Here is a 17,995-nt window from a genome sequence, read left to right on the forward strand (position 1 = left end):
GGTTAGTAGTTTACTGTTTGAGTCTTTATGTAGTTTACTGTTTGAGTTTTATTATATTTATATGTATTTAACAACATTCGAAACGTGTGTTAAATAGGAGAGGATAATGTTCCATTTTGGTCGCAAATACCTCATTACACGAACATTAACTGGGCACACCCCGACCAAGAGTGTGAAGACATGCAAGGGGCACAATTACCAAATTGGCAAATGGGTCAAGAGCTTTATAAGGACCAGCAATTTGAATGCAAGCAGGATGTACACATGACCATCAAACAATATTGTATGGCAAATAATCGCACAACTGTCGTGCTAAAAAGTGATACGCAAAGGCTGATCATGATTTGTCAAAATCACAATGATGGTTGTCCGTGGAGGATGCAGGCATATCTGAAAAAAGGCGGTCATGAATGGATAATAGGCGTATGGAACAACATCCATACATATGTATCCCAAACACTTTCACAGGATCACAAACATCTGAACTCTAGTTTCATTTGTGAATTGATCATCGGTAAGTCAAGCATCTGCTCTATGTTTAATTAAATTGAGTTTTTGTTACGCTAATACGCTGTTGTTGTTTGTCAATCCGCAGAAATGATACGTGAAGAGCCTAGCATTAAAATTGGGTTAATACAGGAGAGGATTGCATCAAATCTAGGATTTCATATATCATACAGAAAGGCCTAGAAAGCAAAGCAGAAGGCAATTGTGAGGGTTTTTGGGGATTGGGATGAGTCGTACGCGTTTCTGCCGAGGTGGTTGGATTATATGTATTGTTTTCTCCAGGGTCTGCCTATAAACTGGATGTGACTGAACATGGGATTGACGGTCGGCTCGATGGATCGCACAAGGTGTTCAAAAGGGTTTTTTGGACATTCAAACAGTGTTGTGATGCCTTTAATTATTGCAAGCCTATGCTCCAAATCGATTGGACACATTTGTATGGAAAATACCGCGGAACGCTAATGATTGCTACAGCTGTTGACGGTAACAATTACATCCTGCCTGTTGCGTTTGCTGTTGTTAGTTGTGAGAAATTGACAATTGGTCCTGGTTTTTGGCCATGTTACGGATCCATGTGACCCAGAAAGATGGAATATGTCTTATTTCTTATCGACATGCAGGCATATTGGCGGCCGTCAATAATGTTGACTTAGGGTGGCAACCACCCAGAGGGTTCCATGTTTTTTGCCTGAGACATCTGGCAAGCACTTTCAATCATAAGTTCAAAAACATGGAGCTGAAGAAGCATTTAAAGAAGTTAGGTATGGTTGTTACTCGAATTTTTGCGTACGCGTTGCAATCATCGAACGACGCTGATGTCATTGTTGATTAACAATTATGTGTTGTCAATTACAGGTTACACTACATCGCGGTTGGATTTTGACACTAGTTTGGAAAAATTTAAAGAATCAAGTCCACAAATTGCAGCATGGATTGATCGAATTCCGAAGGAAAATGGAGTATATCATACGACGCTGAAGGAAGGCGATTTGGCCACATGACTACAAACTTGTCGGAGTGTGTTAACAAGGTTCTTAAAGGTGCCAGAAACTTACCAATCACGTCTTTAGTTTGCATCACGTACGCTAGGCTAAATGAATATTTTTTGGCCCACGGGCAGGAGGCTCGGGAAGAGATGGACAAAGGTAATCGTTTCGCCAAAGTGTTTTGGGTAAAATACGTTAAAAATCAACAAAATGTTGCAAGACACTTTGTTATGTCGTATGACAGAGAGAAAACACGATTTGAAGTTCAAGAGTCTTACAATCAAAGAACTCATAGAGGCGGAAAGAAATGGTGGATTTCATTATCTGATCGGGCCTATCAGTGTGGTGAATTTACTGCTTTTAGGTACCCATGTAGTCATGTGATTGCTGCATGCAAATCAGTAAATCATGACCCCTTACAATACATTGATCCTGCATTTAGTGCATCATATCAATGCCAGGTCTATTCCGGGCAATGGTATCCAATTGGTAAAGAAAACTTCATCCCACCCAGCCAAGGGCCAACCATTCTCCCGGATGTGTCACTTAGACATAAAAAAGGCAGGTCGCGAAGTACCTGCATCCGTAACGAAATGGATCAGCGCGAGGGTGTGAGAACGCAGGTAAGATGTGGTTATTGTAGGGTTGTTGGTCATGACAGACGTCGTTGTCCATCTCGCCTGCAAGGCACATAAATTTGGTGTGAAACAAACTTGTTGAACCGTTTGTACCGCTTTCCTGCCTGTGTGTTGTCACGCATTTTTTTGTTATGTTTTTTAGTATGCCTGTTTTTATTTTCTGCTATTGTCGTTGGTCGTGAAGTTTAGTGAATAAAATATGTTTAGTTAATGCAATATGGTGCTTAATATTATCATCGTGTGCTTGCTGTTAACTTTTTTTTTTTAATCTAGTGACCAAAACAATAGCACATAACACCACACGAAATATGAATAACATAACGGTCAGCCAGCAGTAATAGCAAATGAACGAGGCGTACTAAGTCCAACATACAACCAGTACCAAAACAAAGACAGTCAATACATATGTAATAGTGATAAAACAGAAACGTCCTATGATAAAACCCAGCCTTCACTGCTGTCGCCTCCGCCCATGAAACTTGGCACAACGCGCCATGTCATGCTCAAATGGTGACAAGAAACACCGCTCCCTGGCTTGTCTATCTGGGTTACGCCTGATGCCGACTTCACCGTCTCCCCCGGCTGCTTCTGCAGGTGCATCCGCAGGCACATCATCGACTAAACCCCCAATGTCCTCCTGTGAGAGCACACCCGCGGGACCAGATAAGGGTGACTGAAGGAAGTCAGTCGAGTATGCCTGTGGTGTGGCCACGACGGCTGGGGAGTCGAATGTCGATATGTAATCCTCTGAGAAATCTTCCAGACCGCGCTGAGGCTGCGAACTGGACTGTCCAGGAAACTGGTTGTGCTCATGTGCAGGAGGCTCAGCATGCGCATGTGATGGTCCACTGGTCTCACCTGCAAACTGCTGACCTGAGAATGGCTGACCGAAATGTTGCTGATATCGAAGGGTACGGCTGTGACGGTGCTAAAAACCAAGGGTACCCGTACTGCGATGATGGGAAACTAGACTGAGACGGACCGCCTGTCGGAGGCCACCAATACGGCTGCGACGGACCGTCTGACAGGTAAGCTAGTGCGTAAAACTGCCCAGCTGGACGGGGTGGAAGAGACTGAACAAGCACAGGCCTATCCGCCATAGCGGGACGCTGATGATGTAGTGGCAATCCTTCGTGGCGTGCACGTTGGCTAACACGCGGTTGACGAGGCGGCTCCACTGTCTCCACCACTGCCGGCGGAGGTGCAGGCTCTCCAGGCTCTGTCAGTCTCCCAAACTGGTCGAATGCAGACATCATCTGGAGGGTCTCATCGTTTATCTGACGGTATGTGAATGCTCCTTGCGCCTCGTCTGATGTCATATGCAAAATAGTCTCCATGCGATCACTCTGTGTAGCGAATGTAAAGTTAAATGTATGATGTCATTAAGAAAATAAAATTGTTCTCATAATAGTAATGACACGGCCTAAAATTAACATACCACATGACAATGAACCGCCGATCTCTGCATCATCCATCTACGCGTATGCTCAAAATACCACTGCATGTATGGGCTGTTGATAGACAGATGACCATCTCCCTGCATGGGCTCTAGACCCTGCACAACGAGGGCATGCCTGGAATGCCACTGCGCTATATAAAGTCCATGTCGATCCCTCCAGTCTACATCATCCTTGCCCGTCAGGGTGATAATATACAGCTCTGAACTCATTAATGGATGGCTAGGTATCGGCTGCCTAAAATGAAATTGCATCAGCACTCTATCGGGCTGCTAGTAGACAATGATCTGGTAGTGTATGAGTGGGCATACAGCTAACCATCTGCGTGACTCCTCGGACGACGACGGATGTCCAACGAATTTGTGGTATGGCCTCCATCGTATCCTACGGATAGGCATAACGTCAATGTGATGACGATATCGTCTGATGTGGGTGAACTTACGTTTTATCAACAACCATGTATTAAACCTGCAAAACAATAACACAGTAATAATATCAAATTAACGTAATAGACATCAAATTTGAAGAAAACGAAAAAGTTGAAAAGGCAGATTACCTTGCTCTGAAATGAGCATCCAGGTCAGTGATCACAGGGAGTCCTGGTGAGATAGTAGGGAAACGCGTCCATGCCCACAACTGTAGTAACAGAGCACAGCCTCCCATATCCGATCGGCCTGGGTCAGTAACCTTGCACAACTCCCTGTACAAAGTAGCCAGGACAGCGGAACCCCAAGAATACATCCCCGTCCTCCGAAAATCATCCAAAAAAGTGAGATACCGTGCATGCACGAAGCTAGATGCAGTCTCCACGAACATGCAACCACTGATAATGCGCAAAATCAATGCACGTGTGTATCTCATACGGTCAACTTCATTGCCAGACCAATCATGCCAATGTAGAAACCGTTCCTTCAGAAAGTTCAGCGAAATTTGATTCTTATATAAGTTGCGGTGCCTTTCCCACGCAACACCCAATAAATTTTTCATAAGGGGATCGAAGGCATGATGCCCAACGCGGCCAGATACAACCTCTCCATCTGTAGGCAATCCAAGCAGATGGTGGACATCCTCTAGGGTAATCGTAACCTCACCCATCGACATATGGAATGTGCGCGTCTCAAGACGCCATCTCTCCACAAGGGCCGAAATGAGTGAGTGATCAATCTCACAATAAAAAATTATATTACATATTATCACAATTTATTAACAATTCAACATGTAATTATTATTTTTTATATACTCTACGTATCACTAACCTCATGGTTGCGCATACGACGCAATGTGATAAAACCCAGCCTGCTGCAGGTAAGGATGGATATCATCGGGTATATTGAAATTATCCCATGTACCAGCGTGTCTGACGTTGAGGACACGACCATCTGAATTTACGTTAGCAGATGTGTTCCATACATGCGTCGAAATGTGTTTGTCCTGCAACGTCAGGAGAGACGGCACCTTTGGACCAGGGTCAATGAAGGTCTGGTGCGGGTCTTGTTGCTCCATGAATCTATTTACAAATAATAAATACAAAAATTATTAAGAAATAAATAAATTTTCAAGTTTCAAGTTTAATTAATTATTTTATACTCCACAATCAATTAAATATTACATACTAGAAAATAACAAAATAATGTTAATTCATTATTAGATCACAAACAATTGACTAATAAAAATACAACAATTGAATTATAAAATACATAATTAGACACATTAAAATATACAACAATTGAATAATATAATTTATATGTAATATAATATATTACATATAAATAATATTAAATTTAAATTATATTACATCTAAAAATTAAATAATTGCATACAAGGATATATATTATATTATACAAAAATTATATAAATGCTAAAAATAAATACTAATTACTAATAAATAAATAAATAAATAAATAACTACAAACATTATGTGGTAAAAGAACTTTGTCACATTTATTTTTCAATCCTATAACTAAATAATTATTTTTTAATTCAAATATTTTACTTATTGCATAATCAAAATTTTATTAAATACATAATTTAACAAAATTAAAATAATTTTTTTCTAACCTAGATTCCAAGCCTATAAATAATATCAAACAATTAATATTATTAATAATACATTAATAAAAAGTACTACACCTAATAACATTAACATACATATTATATAAGTCAATGTTCAAAATTTTCTAACATATTTTTCAATCCAACAAATAAGTGATTTTATTTAATTCAATACTATTATCTATTGCATATTTAACAATTATGTTATTAAATACATAATTTAACAACATTAAAATATAAAAATCTAAACTAAATCCTATTAATAAATAATGCATATAAAATAATTTATTAAATACATTAATTAAACTATAAAATATTTAACTACTAACATTAGCATACAATTACTATACTATCAATATTAGACTAATTCAACTAATAAAATAAATAATATGTCATCTAACCCAATGTGTCATAACATTAATCCTAAAAATTATCTTACCCAAAATCCTATGAATAAATAATGCATATAAAACAATTTATTACATACATTAATTTAACTATATGTTATTTAACTACTAACATTAAACTATATGTTATTATACTAAACTACTAATATTAAACTAATTAAAATAATAAAACAATTAATATGTCATCTAACCTAATGTTTTATGTTACATATAATATATATAACAAGAACTAAATAACAACAAAAATAAAAATTAACAATATTATACATCACTAACCTCAAATGAAGACAAAGAAGGCAAATGAGAGAGAAAGAAAATTAAAAGAGGAAGAAAGTGAAAGAAGAAAAATAAAGGAGAGAGACAGAGAGAGAAAAGGGAGGGGGAGGGGGCGCTGGGGATGATGGGGGGAGAGGGGAGGGGGGGTTATATAGGGGTGGGAAAAGTAACCGTTGAATCAAGTTCGCCAAGGTGGGGAGCGACCTTGGTGCATGTCAGCCACGTGGCACTAGCCGTTGCACACAGGTCGCCCAGGTGGGGGGCGACCTCTGTTGCATGCAAGTCACGTGTCATGCCAGGTGAGGCATTAATTGCAATAGAGGTCGTTTGTGTCAGAAGCGAACTATGACACCACCAGCTTGCTGACACCTCATCATGCATAGTTCGCTACTGCTCCAAGCGACCTTGCATGCGTGGCAGTTTGGGAAATTAGTTCACGCGCGTGGCATTTTGGTATATTTGTGTAGGAACAGTGGCACAATGGTCACTCTTCCCTCCTAATACAAGGAAAGAAAAAGTAAGATATGCTACGAATAAATATAGAAACTAATTTTAAAATATATTAAAAAAATATTTTAATATAAATTATTTGATATTTGACTTAACCGGTTATCATTGGATGCCAACTAATCCAGATTCAAACTGCGAAAGATGATTTGTTAAATTTATAATACTACATAATACTTAAACAGTTAAATTTATTTTATATATAAAGATATAATTAAAATATTATATGATCTCATTTAAATATTTTTATATACTATAAGATAACAATATTTAAATTAGAAAAAAAAAAGTTTAATGAAAAAAATTAAAAATTGGAGATAATGATATTAATGATATGTTATTAAGGACATATGATGTGAAAGTGAGCTATTTTATTTACAAAAAAAAAAAAAAGTGAGCTATTTTCCACATTAATGATATGGGATACCTAAAATAAAAGTTAGCTATTTTTCACATTTGAATGGATAGATATAAATAAAATGCGAGATAAAATTATCTCTTATAATTTCAAAATCATATCGTTTTAGGATTTAAAGAAAAATAGTGAATGATATTTATATAAAATTTATAATACAAGATAAAAATAAAATTTTTAAAAACTTTATTTTTTTTCTTAGAGAAATCTAGAGAGAAATAGAGCAAAATCTTAGAAAAAAAGATAGAGATATGATGTGAAATGAAACAGTGAAAAAACAGGGTATATATAGGCCAACCAACTCTTGTCGAGCTTGGGCGTGAGTGCCTCTCAAATCACGTCGAAGTGGGGCGTGAATGATCTTGCCCAAATTAAGCATGGGTGAATCTAATAGATCCATAAATTGATTCAAAACAATAATATTTTGATAATTTTTTTTATTAAAAGAGCAACATTTTAATTTTTTTTTTCCTTTTAAAAGTATACAAACCAGTGTTTAAAAATCCGGCCTGGCCATCGACCCGTCCGAAGTCAGGGGTCACAGATTTAATCGGGAAGTCATGGGGTCACTATGTTGATCCGATTTTATATATTAAAAAAATATAAATATATATATCCTATGTGAAAATATTAAAAAATAAATCATCAATCATCAAAGATTCAAAATATACTTAACATAATTTACCAATTACAACCATAAGTCAATATTACACAACCTAATTAAAGTATCAAGATATCAAAGTACAAAACTTATATTCTAATGATACTAAAGTATCAAGATACCACAAGTCTAGGTCGCTACGAGAGAAGAGAACGATTAGATTTAGGTTTCCAAGCATTTTTATTTTTATTTTTTTTAATAAAACGACGTTGTTTCATGGAATTTTCCTAAAAAAAAAAAATATGCAGTGACTCGCTTTGACTCTTCTCTAACCTGGGAGTCACTGAAACCCGGTCGTGTTTTGGGAGTTGAAGAGGTCGATGTGTATATAGGGTCCAACTTGTGACCTCAACCCTTAGAAGAGAGGGGTCACGGCCCGGGTCAATCCGGGGCCGGGGTGAAGTTTTAAAACACTGATACAAACCTTGTAAAAACTTCTAAATAATAAAAGTTTATTTAAAAATTAAATAAAATTACGAGGAGAGACATATAATTGAAGCTAAAAAAATATGTATCATGGAAAAGAAAGAAAGATGGCAAAAAAATTAAAATATTACACTTATAATAATTAATTACGATTTACGAATAGGTAACAGTTTGAAAACTATATTTGAATTTATTGCACTCATTCACGTCCAAATTAGGCGTGACTATTCACGCCCAAATTAGGCGTGACTCCCAAGGCATTCACGCCTAATTTAGGCGTGAATCATATGGTGTTGACACGTGGCAAAAAAAGTCAACTTACGAACCGTAAAACTTTAAAAAGCCATAACTTTTGACTCGGGTATCCAAATGAGTTAATTTTTTTTGATTCTACATAACTTTTCGAGATCTACGCAATGACATCTCATTGGATATATTTTATCTCTCACAAACACAATTCAAATTTGCAATAATTGTATTATATAGTGTATTACCAAAAAAAATTTAGAAATTATTATTAATAAGAAAAAGAAAATAAAGATTTAATTTGTGATTTAAACTCAAAAATCAATTTTAAAAATATGTATTAACAAAGAAAATAATTAAATAAATATTCTAAACACTTGTTTTTTTAATAAATAATTACGAATAAGTTGCCGTTTTGAACCTAATTACGAATATATTGCACTCATTCACGCCCAATAATGGTACTATAACATTAAATTCAAAATTCAAAATTCAAATAACCTCCAATAAGTTGATTGCATTTTGTATTTAACAAGAGTTGATTGTGTTTTGTATTTAATAGGAGCTGATTGCGTTATAATTTTACGAGTTGGTTACATATTGTCGCCAATTCAAATAAATTTGCTGGTGGTTATTTGAATTTTGAATTTAATGTTATAGGAGTTGATTGCGTTTTGTATTTAATAGGAGCTGATTGCGTTTTGTATTTAATAGGAAATTTGAAGCCATCTTATTTATAGATGAGTTAATCCACTTTGGTGCCATCTTTATAGTATCATTGTTGTAAATTTGAATTGTGTTTGTGAGAGATAAAATATATCAAATAAGATCTCATTGTGTAAATCTCGAAATGTTACGTGGAATCAAAAAAAGAATTACCTCATTCGGATACTCGAGTCAAAAGTTATGGTCTTATAAAGTTTTACGGTTAAACTATTAATTTTTTGTGCCACGTGTCAACACCAGACGAGTCACGTGTAACGCCTGGCCGCTTCAAGAATCAATGACTATCCCCACATACTAACACGAGACTTTTCAGTGTGCTTTTTCCTCACTCGCACACTTCCCGGGAAAACCTCTCAGGAAGTCACCCATCCCAGAATTGCTCCAAGTCAAGCACGCTTAACTATAGAGTTCTTCCGTTCCGGGCTACCGAAAAGCAGATGCATCTTGTTAGCATAGGTAGTACCAATTAATTCTTATAAGCTATCCCAAATTGTGCAGTCTCATACCTGCACAGTCTTTGGAATCCCTCTCTTTCGGGTGTCGATTCGATTCATTCGTGCATGTAACCCCCCGCTGGAAGCCTGTCAGAAGCCGCTCCTTGTCTGTGCCCTTTCGCACCGGCGATCACTCCCCGCCCTCGTCAGCGCTCAGAATGTTACATGCCCACCAGCTTCCGCTTGGTTCGTTCTCGAACCACACCGTACTGGAAGAGAGGCCTGCTCTGATACTACTTGTAACGCCTGGCCGCTTCAAGAATCAATGATTATCCCCACATACTAACACGAGACTTTTCAGTGTGCTTTTTTCCTCACTCGCACACTTCCCGGGAAAACCTCCCAGGAAGTCACCCATCCCAGAATTGCTCCAAGTCAAGCACGCTTAACTATAGGGTTCTTCCGTTCCGGGCTACCGAAAAGCAGATGCATCTTGTTAGCATAGGTAATACCAATTAATTCTTGGGCTTTATTAATCTCCATCAATAGGAGAGAAGTATCTCCTACCACTCTCACAATCATGTGGTGGGACCCACATAGTTATAAAATAAAAAAATAAAAAAATAAAAAAGCTCAAGGATCGATGTCTCTATTGGAAAATAAACCTATCTCCTATGACATAAGACTAGTTTTTTCCTTAATTCTTATAAGCTATCTCAAACTGTGCAGTCTCATACCTGCACAGTCTTTGAAATCCCTCTCTTTCGGGTGTCGATTTTATTCATTCGTGCATGTAACCCCCGCTGGAAGCCTGTCAGGAGTCGCTCCTTGTCCGTGCCCTTTCGCACCGGCGATCACTCCCCGCTCTCGTCAGCGCTCGGGATGTTACATCACGTCTAATTTAGGCGTGAATGCTATAGGAGTCACGCCTAATTTGGACGTGAATGACTGCAATAAATTTGAATATAATTTCCAAACTGCTACATATTTGTAATTAATCATTAAAGATGTAATATTTTAATTTTTTTGGCAAAGAAAGATAGCACCCATGATTCAAAGGGAGGAGTAAAATTTACAATTGGCACGTTCTGTTGGGCTTTCTCTAGTTTTTCCCCCGTCCGATAATCGTCACCAAAGTAGATCGCACTGAAAAACAATGGCTTTAGGTTTTATCGTCGGATTCGTCGGGGTTCTGATTCTATTTCACGCCGCTTATTCAAGTATCCAATGTATGCACCACTCACTAGGATTATGAATACCTGTTCTTATATCCCAATATTATTATTATTATTATTATTATTATTATTTTTTTAATTTACGTATTTTGTTGAGAGAAAAAAAAGGTTCAGAGATTTGATGCATGCCTCTCTAAAATTTGGGTTTGGTTGCAGACAGGGCTTTGTTGAAGATTACGGAGGAAGAGTTTTCAGGGCCTCCTTTGAATGTGAGTGTTGTTCTTTTTTTCTGATTATTTGTGTTTGGTGTATTATGGGAACTTTGTGAATCTGAGATTTTGGGAATGCAGGTGGTAATTGAGCTGTCTCTAGGATTGATGCTTTGTATGTGGGCTGCATTGACTGTGCCTGGGAAAATTTTGTCCATCCACCCTGACTCTGAAGAGAACAGGTAATTCCTACTTGTTTCTCTTTTTGAAAGTTTGATTCTTTTGAATTGAAGCTCAGTGTTTGATTTGGTTTTGTCATCTCAACGATTATTATTAGCAAGAGGTCATTGTAATTTGATAGCATCATCCTTGTACAACAAAAAGCTTGATACAATTCCTTGACTTTTGGAATGAAATTAACCTAGTGAGTTATGTGTAATGTTATGCCTGGCATAAGTTGCTCTTGCTATTTAATAGTATTTTCCCTTTTATGCTTGGTATACCTTGATCAAGTTCTGTTGCTTGTCCATTCTGTCTTGGGCTTTTCTTGGCAGAGAGGGCTGAAATAATAGGGGAATGGAAATAGAGAAGGTTGGGAAGAGAGGTCAATATGAAGTGAGAAAATTAATTCTTGAATAGCTTCTAGTTCTAATAAAGGTTATACTATAGTTGCAACACACAGAGTTGCTCTTTTTCAATATACTTGACATAAGCTAGGTGTGCTTGTGCTTGTTATTCTTGTTAAGATAATGAGGTGAGAATGACTTTCGAGGAGAATTGAGTTTAGAAAATTAATTTTGGAAGAGAGGGTTTTATGTTTTGAGTATAGAAAATTTTAATCCTCGTACTTTTTTCTGGGCTCTTTTCTTGGGACCAAATGGCTGGCCATATTGGAAACTCCTACCCTCTTCCCTTCTTGTGATATATTCTTGACATGGTAGCTGTCTACCCACTTCCCTTCTTATGATATATTCTTGGTATGGCTGCTGCCTTGCTCTTTCTGCATCCATTGTGGGTACATTCTATTGGCGCTAGAGTTGGTTGTTGCGTGTATTGGAGCTCCATTAAAGTAGCGTTTACTCGTTTCTCATTTTAGTAACAAATATGCCATACCAAGCTAACAGATCAATGGATAGATTTTTCAAACAAAAGCATTTTCTCTCAACCACGATCTTTTGTTGTCAACACTGGTATGGGATATTAAAAATAAGTGATGTAAGTGGTATTTCATGTAAAACATTGCATGTGAGAGGATGTTAAGAGTAGCGTGCAAAAAGTGTTCAAATATATATTTGTTCTCTGTCATGACTTTTCTCTTTCCAAAATTTTGTAATTGCTAAGCTATCATTGGTTGCACTTCTGTTCATACTTGAGATATAGAAGTTTATAATGTAGTAACGCAGTCTGAGTCTGCTGGCAATATCACTTGTATGGAATTACTTGGATCCTAATCACCGGGATGTGTTACCTTGGATGCAGGATTGTTTCTTTACCTTCCAATTTGGACTTCATGATCTTCAACCATCGAGGCAAGGTCTTTCCTGTGGAAATGGATGTGAAGCTCAGGCATTGAGGATTTTTATGGAATTGGATCAAGTACCTTGGTTTCTTAAACGAAGAAGAGAATTCTTTTCACGAAAATTGAATAATCTATTTGTGGATTTGATATCAGTATCGGTTGATGTATGAGTTTTTGCAGTTTTCTTTTGTAGCTTCATACTCAACATTTCTTGTACTGGGCACGTATCTTTGTAATTTTAACAGGATGTTACTACCAGAGGCATTTATGATGAGGTGGCCTCCAATTTGACCATACATGAATGATTTGCTTGAGCCTTGGGATAACTTATTAGGGACTATAGAGAATGGTAATGTCCAAAATGAAATAAAATGATCTCGTCTAACCAGGTTAAAAATTGCGTGAGCTTGGTTAGATTGCAAATAATGCGTTCATTCCTTCTATGCATGTGGCACAACATATTATCCTTCTAGAGTGATGCCTCACACATGTAAGAGACGAAGGCTAGGGTTCTCTGTAGCTCTATTCCTGGTGGCCTAATACGCATTCAAATGACAGGCTCTGGTGAAATACACAGATCCGCTGTCAAGTATGCAAGCGACTATAACGTGGAAAAGTAATTGGAGCGAGTTCAGATTACTATTCCATTGATGCTTATAATGTTATGGGACCCCCACCCCCCAAAAAACATAAATAAACAAATAAAGTTGTGCATATTTCTCACAAGCTAACACAAACGGCCCAAATGCTGGTTTTCCATTATCACTGCGACAGCTAGAACCTCCACGCCCTACTAAACTAATCAATCATAAACTCTGTCAGCATATTTCCTTGTCCGTCCTGACATGATTAAACGTTCATCTGTCTAACTGTCTTGCCCACAATAGTAAAAAAGTTCCTCTTGGAAGTTGGGACCATGATTGCTAAAGAAGACAAGCTTTGATAAATACCAAAATTCAGCAAACATTCCCGGAACACACTATATTTGTTCTTGCAAGTGGGTTTTGAAACACAATGGCCATAGTCATGTTATCACACCATGGACGGAATAAATGATTGAAATGGCATCAAGTTATACCTTGCCATACGAAAGGGGAGAAAAATGTGCAACGGATGCAGAATTGCGTTTCCATCGAAAAGAAGGAAGAAAGAAAAACATCATTATTTGAACAGATTACAAAATCCCCACTCATTGGCACTAATAAATTTTCTCCATCTCCTATTTTCCTTTCCTTTTGAACTTATCACCACAAAATTATCAGAAACGACAAATTTACCAGAAACGAATACAAGTCATTACAGCATAACATGAAGAACATGGCAAAGGCACAGAAAATTTCAGTATATCGATTAAATTGAATTCAGTATATAAAATACAATGAGGTGTGGAGACAAGAGCTTTATGTTTGAAGATCAGTAAGCAAATTAGAGCTAAACTGGAAAGAAATAAACAAATTCAACTGCTCTAAAAATATGTTAAAAGAGTGACTCTACATGTAAGTCACAAAATCCTCACCAGAAGATCAGTAAGCCCTTAAACTTAAGTTCTCCCCTTAGCCCTCCTGATAATGCCAACTCCAATGCAAATGGTAGTCAATAAATTAATCAAATCTACAAAAGAGTGAGTTCTTGTGGGTTTTCCATAGACTGTTTGAGAATATACTCAGCTCTCCTCTTCTTATCATCCCTCTCATCTTCTCTGCCAGCCAAAGCTGCAGATCGTGAAGCATCCTTCTTCTGAAGCCTTGTATCCAAAGACTCCCCAATGAGCTTCTTCCCAGTTTTGAACTTGAAGTGCACAGTAGGCCTTGCAGCAGGAAGAACCGTTCTCCCTTCAACCCCATCATCATCATCATCATCATCATCACACAAACCACCATTCTTAAGCATCTCAATCGCAGGACCAAATGCATCCAAAACAGAAACACGGTTTCCATCAACACCTTCACCCGAAACCTTATAGGGCAAGGCATTTGGACAACCGTTTTTGTTCCCTTCAGGATCTGAAGCACCACTAGCTGGAACAACAGCTGAAGTAGTTGCACATGTTGTTGTTGTTGTTGTTTCCACTGAACCATTACCGTTACATGACAATAACCGCTTCTGCAAACTCAACAAAGACCTTTCAGCTTTTCTACGTTGCCTCGCTTGTTCAATCTTGTCCTCACGAGGATCAGAGGCTCTCTCATCCCACACGGGTGTGTGAATGTAAGTGTGAGGATCAGGCAATGCTGGTAACCAAGCTGGTATGTGCTTAAACGGTGGCGTTTCACTCATTTGTATGAAACTCGGGATTATTCTCCGATCCCGAATCACCGGAAACTGAGGTATAGGTTGTGCAAACGGTAACTCATCAACTGATTCCACAAAATTCATAAGCTCCCTCACGCCGGCGCCGGCGCTGGAAAACCCTTGAGGAGCTTCCAAATCTTCAAACCCTCGAATCACATCAAACACGTTGCATTGAGATCTACCAGCTAGGTTAGCATAGAACACTGCCGTTTTCCCCAAGTCAACGAGGTACCGGATTGCCACGTCGGCGAAGGCCTCCGAAACAGAGTCCTTGACGCCGTGAAATCCCGCGGCTTCACATAGCTGCGCCACCGCGACCTTCGCCGCGGCTCGGCCGTATTCATCGGCTGCAGCTCTTCCCCCTCCATGGCTCATTGTTCTTCAAACCCACAATTAGGGTTTCCGTGACCGGCATTGCTTAACCCCCATGGATTTCGAATTCCTTCACCCCCAGCAACCAAAATGTCCAAGAAAACAACTTTGAAAAATAAAAAAAGAAATAAGAAAACCTAACTCAAAGAGTGAAATTTGCAGGGCAATTTCGAAGAAACGGTGGATACAGTGAAAATTTCGGAGGCATCGAAGTGAAGGGTAGTTTGGGAATCATGGGTTTGAGTAGAAGAAGAACACTCTCAATCTCAATATGAGAAGAAGGGGAAAAAAATTATTAAAAAAAAATTGAAATTGAAAAGAAGAAAAGAAAGGAGATTGAAGTGAATGAAGGAAGCAGGGGAAGATGTTTTTTTATAGAGTAGTGAAGTGGTTTGGGCAATAAGAGCCACATGAACTGGTACCTGTATATGCAAGTTCATTTTTCAATTCTTCCCTTGTGTATTCTGTCAACACAACTTTTTGTTAGTCTAGAAATAGCACAAAATTTGTGTTTGATATGGATAAGTATTAGACAAATTAATTTAAAATTTATTACAATACTATTTATGTTTTACATGATTTGTTATTTTTTTTTGGTATCCTACATGATTTGTTTTGTGCTAAATTTTTTGCAAAAGAGAATATATTGATATTTTTTTATGAGGTATGATCCTTTGACAGCAGTGTCAAATTTTAAATTTGACACCTCATCTCATAGCCGTTAGAGCAAAAAAGATCAATGGTGTCACATGCTTACAAATCAAAGTCGTTGATCTTTTTTGATCTAACGACTATCAGATGAGGTGTCAAATTTAAAATTTGACACTGGTGTCAAAGTACCCTATCTTTTTTTTATTATATTTATCATTTGATTATTGAAATAATTTGGTTAATGTGTAAATAACTTTGAAACCTTAAAATATAAAAATTATTTTATGAATATTGTTTTCAATATATAAAGATAGATCATAATGCTATTTTTGTCATATCAAAATTTGTATTAATATCAATAAATCTTAAGAAATCGATTTCAAAATTTGTTTTTAATAAATTTAAAACAGAAATAATTATTTTACAGTTTAAGTGATATTATATATATATATATATATATATATATATATATATATTTAAATTGCATCAGTTTGGTTGTCACACTGACTCTTTGTGATAAGAAAAATAATATTCTAGTTTGTGAAAATATTCTTACTTATAAGTTCGAATTTTTTTATAATTAATTATTTATTTAAATTATGCGTATGATTTATTTGTTAAAGATTTTACACTCGCATCAGGTTACTTCTCAAAAAATACCAAAAATATATGTAGTTAAATATCTTACGACGCATTATACAACTCATACGATACGATTCACACGTCTAGCGATTTATATCATGGGATATATCTCAAAGAAGTTTGTATCAAACGATACGATACTATATCTTATAATACAATACGATACGTATATCATATATTACAAAAATTAAATCAAAATTTATAATTTTTAATATATAAAAAAAAGAAATAAAAATTTAATTTACGGTTTAAATTAAAAAAACCTAAAATGGTCCTTTTTGAAAAAGAATGATAGATTAGATATGTCACTGATAGATGCTAATGGTGATAGTAGTGATAATATTAGTCTTAATGATTGATGAGTAGGGGTGTAAATAGACTAGGCTATTCTCTGGCTTAAATAGACCAGGCCTGTGTAAAAAAAATTGTGTATAGCCTGACCTATTACCTTGTGTAAGCCCCAAATTACAAATCTAGCTGGTCTATATATAAAAAATAAAAGTCTGGGCCTATGCCTGTTAGCCTGTTTAAGCCTATTAAACATTCAATAATTAAACGAATAACTAAAATAATACTATTTTATTATTCAAAATAATTAAAATAATAATTTTATTATTATATTTTAAATAAATAATATAATATAAGCCGGTCTATAGGCTTATAGGTCTGACATGAACAAAAAAGGCCTATGGCCTATTTTCTAAATAGTTTTTTTTAAAAGCCTAGGCCTATTCTATTTTACTATTTATAATAAGGCAAATCTGGTCTAATATAAGCTACCTGTAGGCCGGCATAACCCATTTATACTCCTATTGATGAGTATCACAATAATTGATTTGAACTTTTTTTTTTGGTACATAACTGATTTGCACTTTAATTACATATGTATTTTGCTTATTGGATTCTTTTTGCAATTTGGATTTGTATGATATTAATTATATTATATATTTTTAAATTATTTTTTGAAAAAAGTATTTCTCCAGTCACTTATCTCTAGTGAGCTCAAAATGTTGTCGTTTTGAGGTTATAAAATTTAAAAATTATAACGATAAAGACTAATATAACCCTGCAATATATTATAATTACAAAAACACATTGATTTTCGTCCCAAAACGATGTCGTTTTGAGCTCACCGGAGATAATTTATCTTCATTGACTGAAGAAATCTTTTATCCTTATTTCTTATTATATTTTTATATCTTACAGTTCCATATAATTCACAATGATATAAAAACTGGTCAAATGATACACGACTTTGTGTATACCTTCTAACAAAAGGAAATATGAAAAAGTTTGAGTGAATTAAAAATTAAATCTTTTTAAAATGATAATTTAATACTTCCTATAGAAACATTAAAATCCAAGTGATGAATTTTTGTGTAAAATCAGTCTCCTTC

At 36.2% G+C, this 17,995-nt stretch overlaps 2 protein-coding genes across 2 annotated transcripts; one reads left to right on the forward strand and one right to left on the reverse strand.

Moving 5' to 3' along the window:
* Positions 1–10,833: 10,833 nt before the first annotated feature.
* Positions 10,834–12,817, forward strand: LOC133311702 (membrane magnesium transporter-like). Its single transcript, XM_061512792.1, has 4 exons — positions 10,834–10,967; positions 11,130–11,182; positions 11,264–11,364; positions 12,602–12,817. Exons 1-4 carry the CDS (start codon positions 10,895–10,897, stop codon positions 12,693–12,695), a joined length of 321 nt encoding a protein of 106 aa, XP_061368776.1. The 5' UTR covers positions 10,834–10,894; the 3' UTR covers positions 12,696–12,817.
* A 1,159-nt stretch (positions 12,818–13,976) lies between these two features.
* Positions 13,977–15,683, reverse strand: LOC133311699 (transcription initiation factor TFIID subunit 8). Its single transcript, XM_061512790.1, has 2 exons — positions 14,723–15,683; positions 13,977–14,659 (listed from the first exon to the last, which is right to left on the reverse strand). Exons 1-2 carry the CDS (start codon positions 15,306–15,308, stop codon positions 14,253–14,255), a joined length of 993 nt encoding a protein of 330 aa, XP_061368774.1. The 5' UTR covers positions 15,309–15,683; the 3' UTR covers positions 13,977–14,252.
* Positions 15,684–17,995: the final 2,312 nt, after the last annotated feature.

This window comes from Gastrolobium bilobum, unplaced genomic scaffold (genome assembly GCF_033153095.1).
Source record: "Gastrolobium bilobum isolate Gb01-03AN ecotype WA unplaced genomic scaffold, APGP_CSIRO_Gbil_v1 utg16366, whole genome shotgun sequence".
NCBI lineage: Eukaryota > Viridiplantae > Streptophyta > Magnoliopsida > Fabales > Fabaceae > Gastrolobium > Gastrolobium bilobum.

What these genes read in the sequence shown, in the direction of transcription:
- LOC133311699 (XM_061512790.1), bottom strand. Translation starts at nt 15,308, where the DNA reads ATGAGCCATGGAGGGGGAAGAGCTGCAGCCGATGAATACGGCCGAGCC. An exon ending in GCGGTTATTGTCATGTAACG is followed by an intron (nt 14,660 to 14,722) that starts GTAATGGTTCAG and finishes CTGTTGTTCCAG; the next exon opens with CTAGTGGTGCTTCAGATCCT.
- LOC133311702 (XM_061512792.1), top strand. Translation starts at nt 10,895, where the DNA reads ATGGCTTTAGGTTTTATCGTCGGATTCGTCGGGGTTCTGATTCTATTT. An exon ending in CGCTTATTCAAGTATCCAAT is followed by an intron (nt 10,968 to 11,129) that starts GTATGCACCACT and finishes GTTTGGTTGCAG; the next exon opens with ACAGGGCTTTGTTGAAGATT. An exon ending in TTTCAGGGCCTCCTTTGAAT is followed by an intron (nt 11,183 to 11,263) that starts GTGAGTGTTGTT and finishes TTGGGAATGCAG; the next exon opens with GTGGTAATTGAGCTGTCTCT.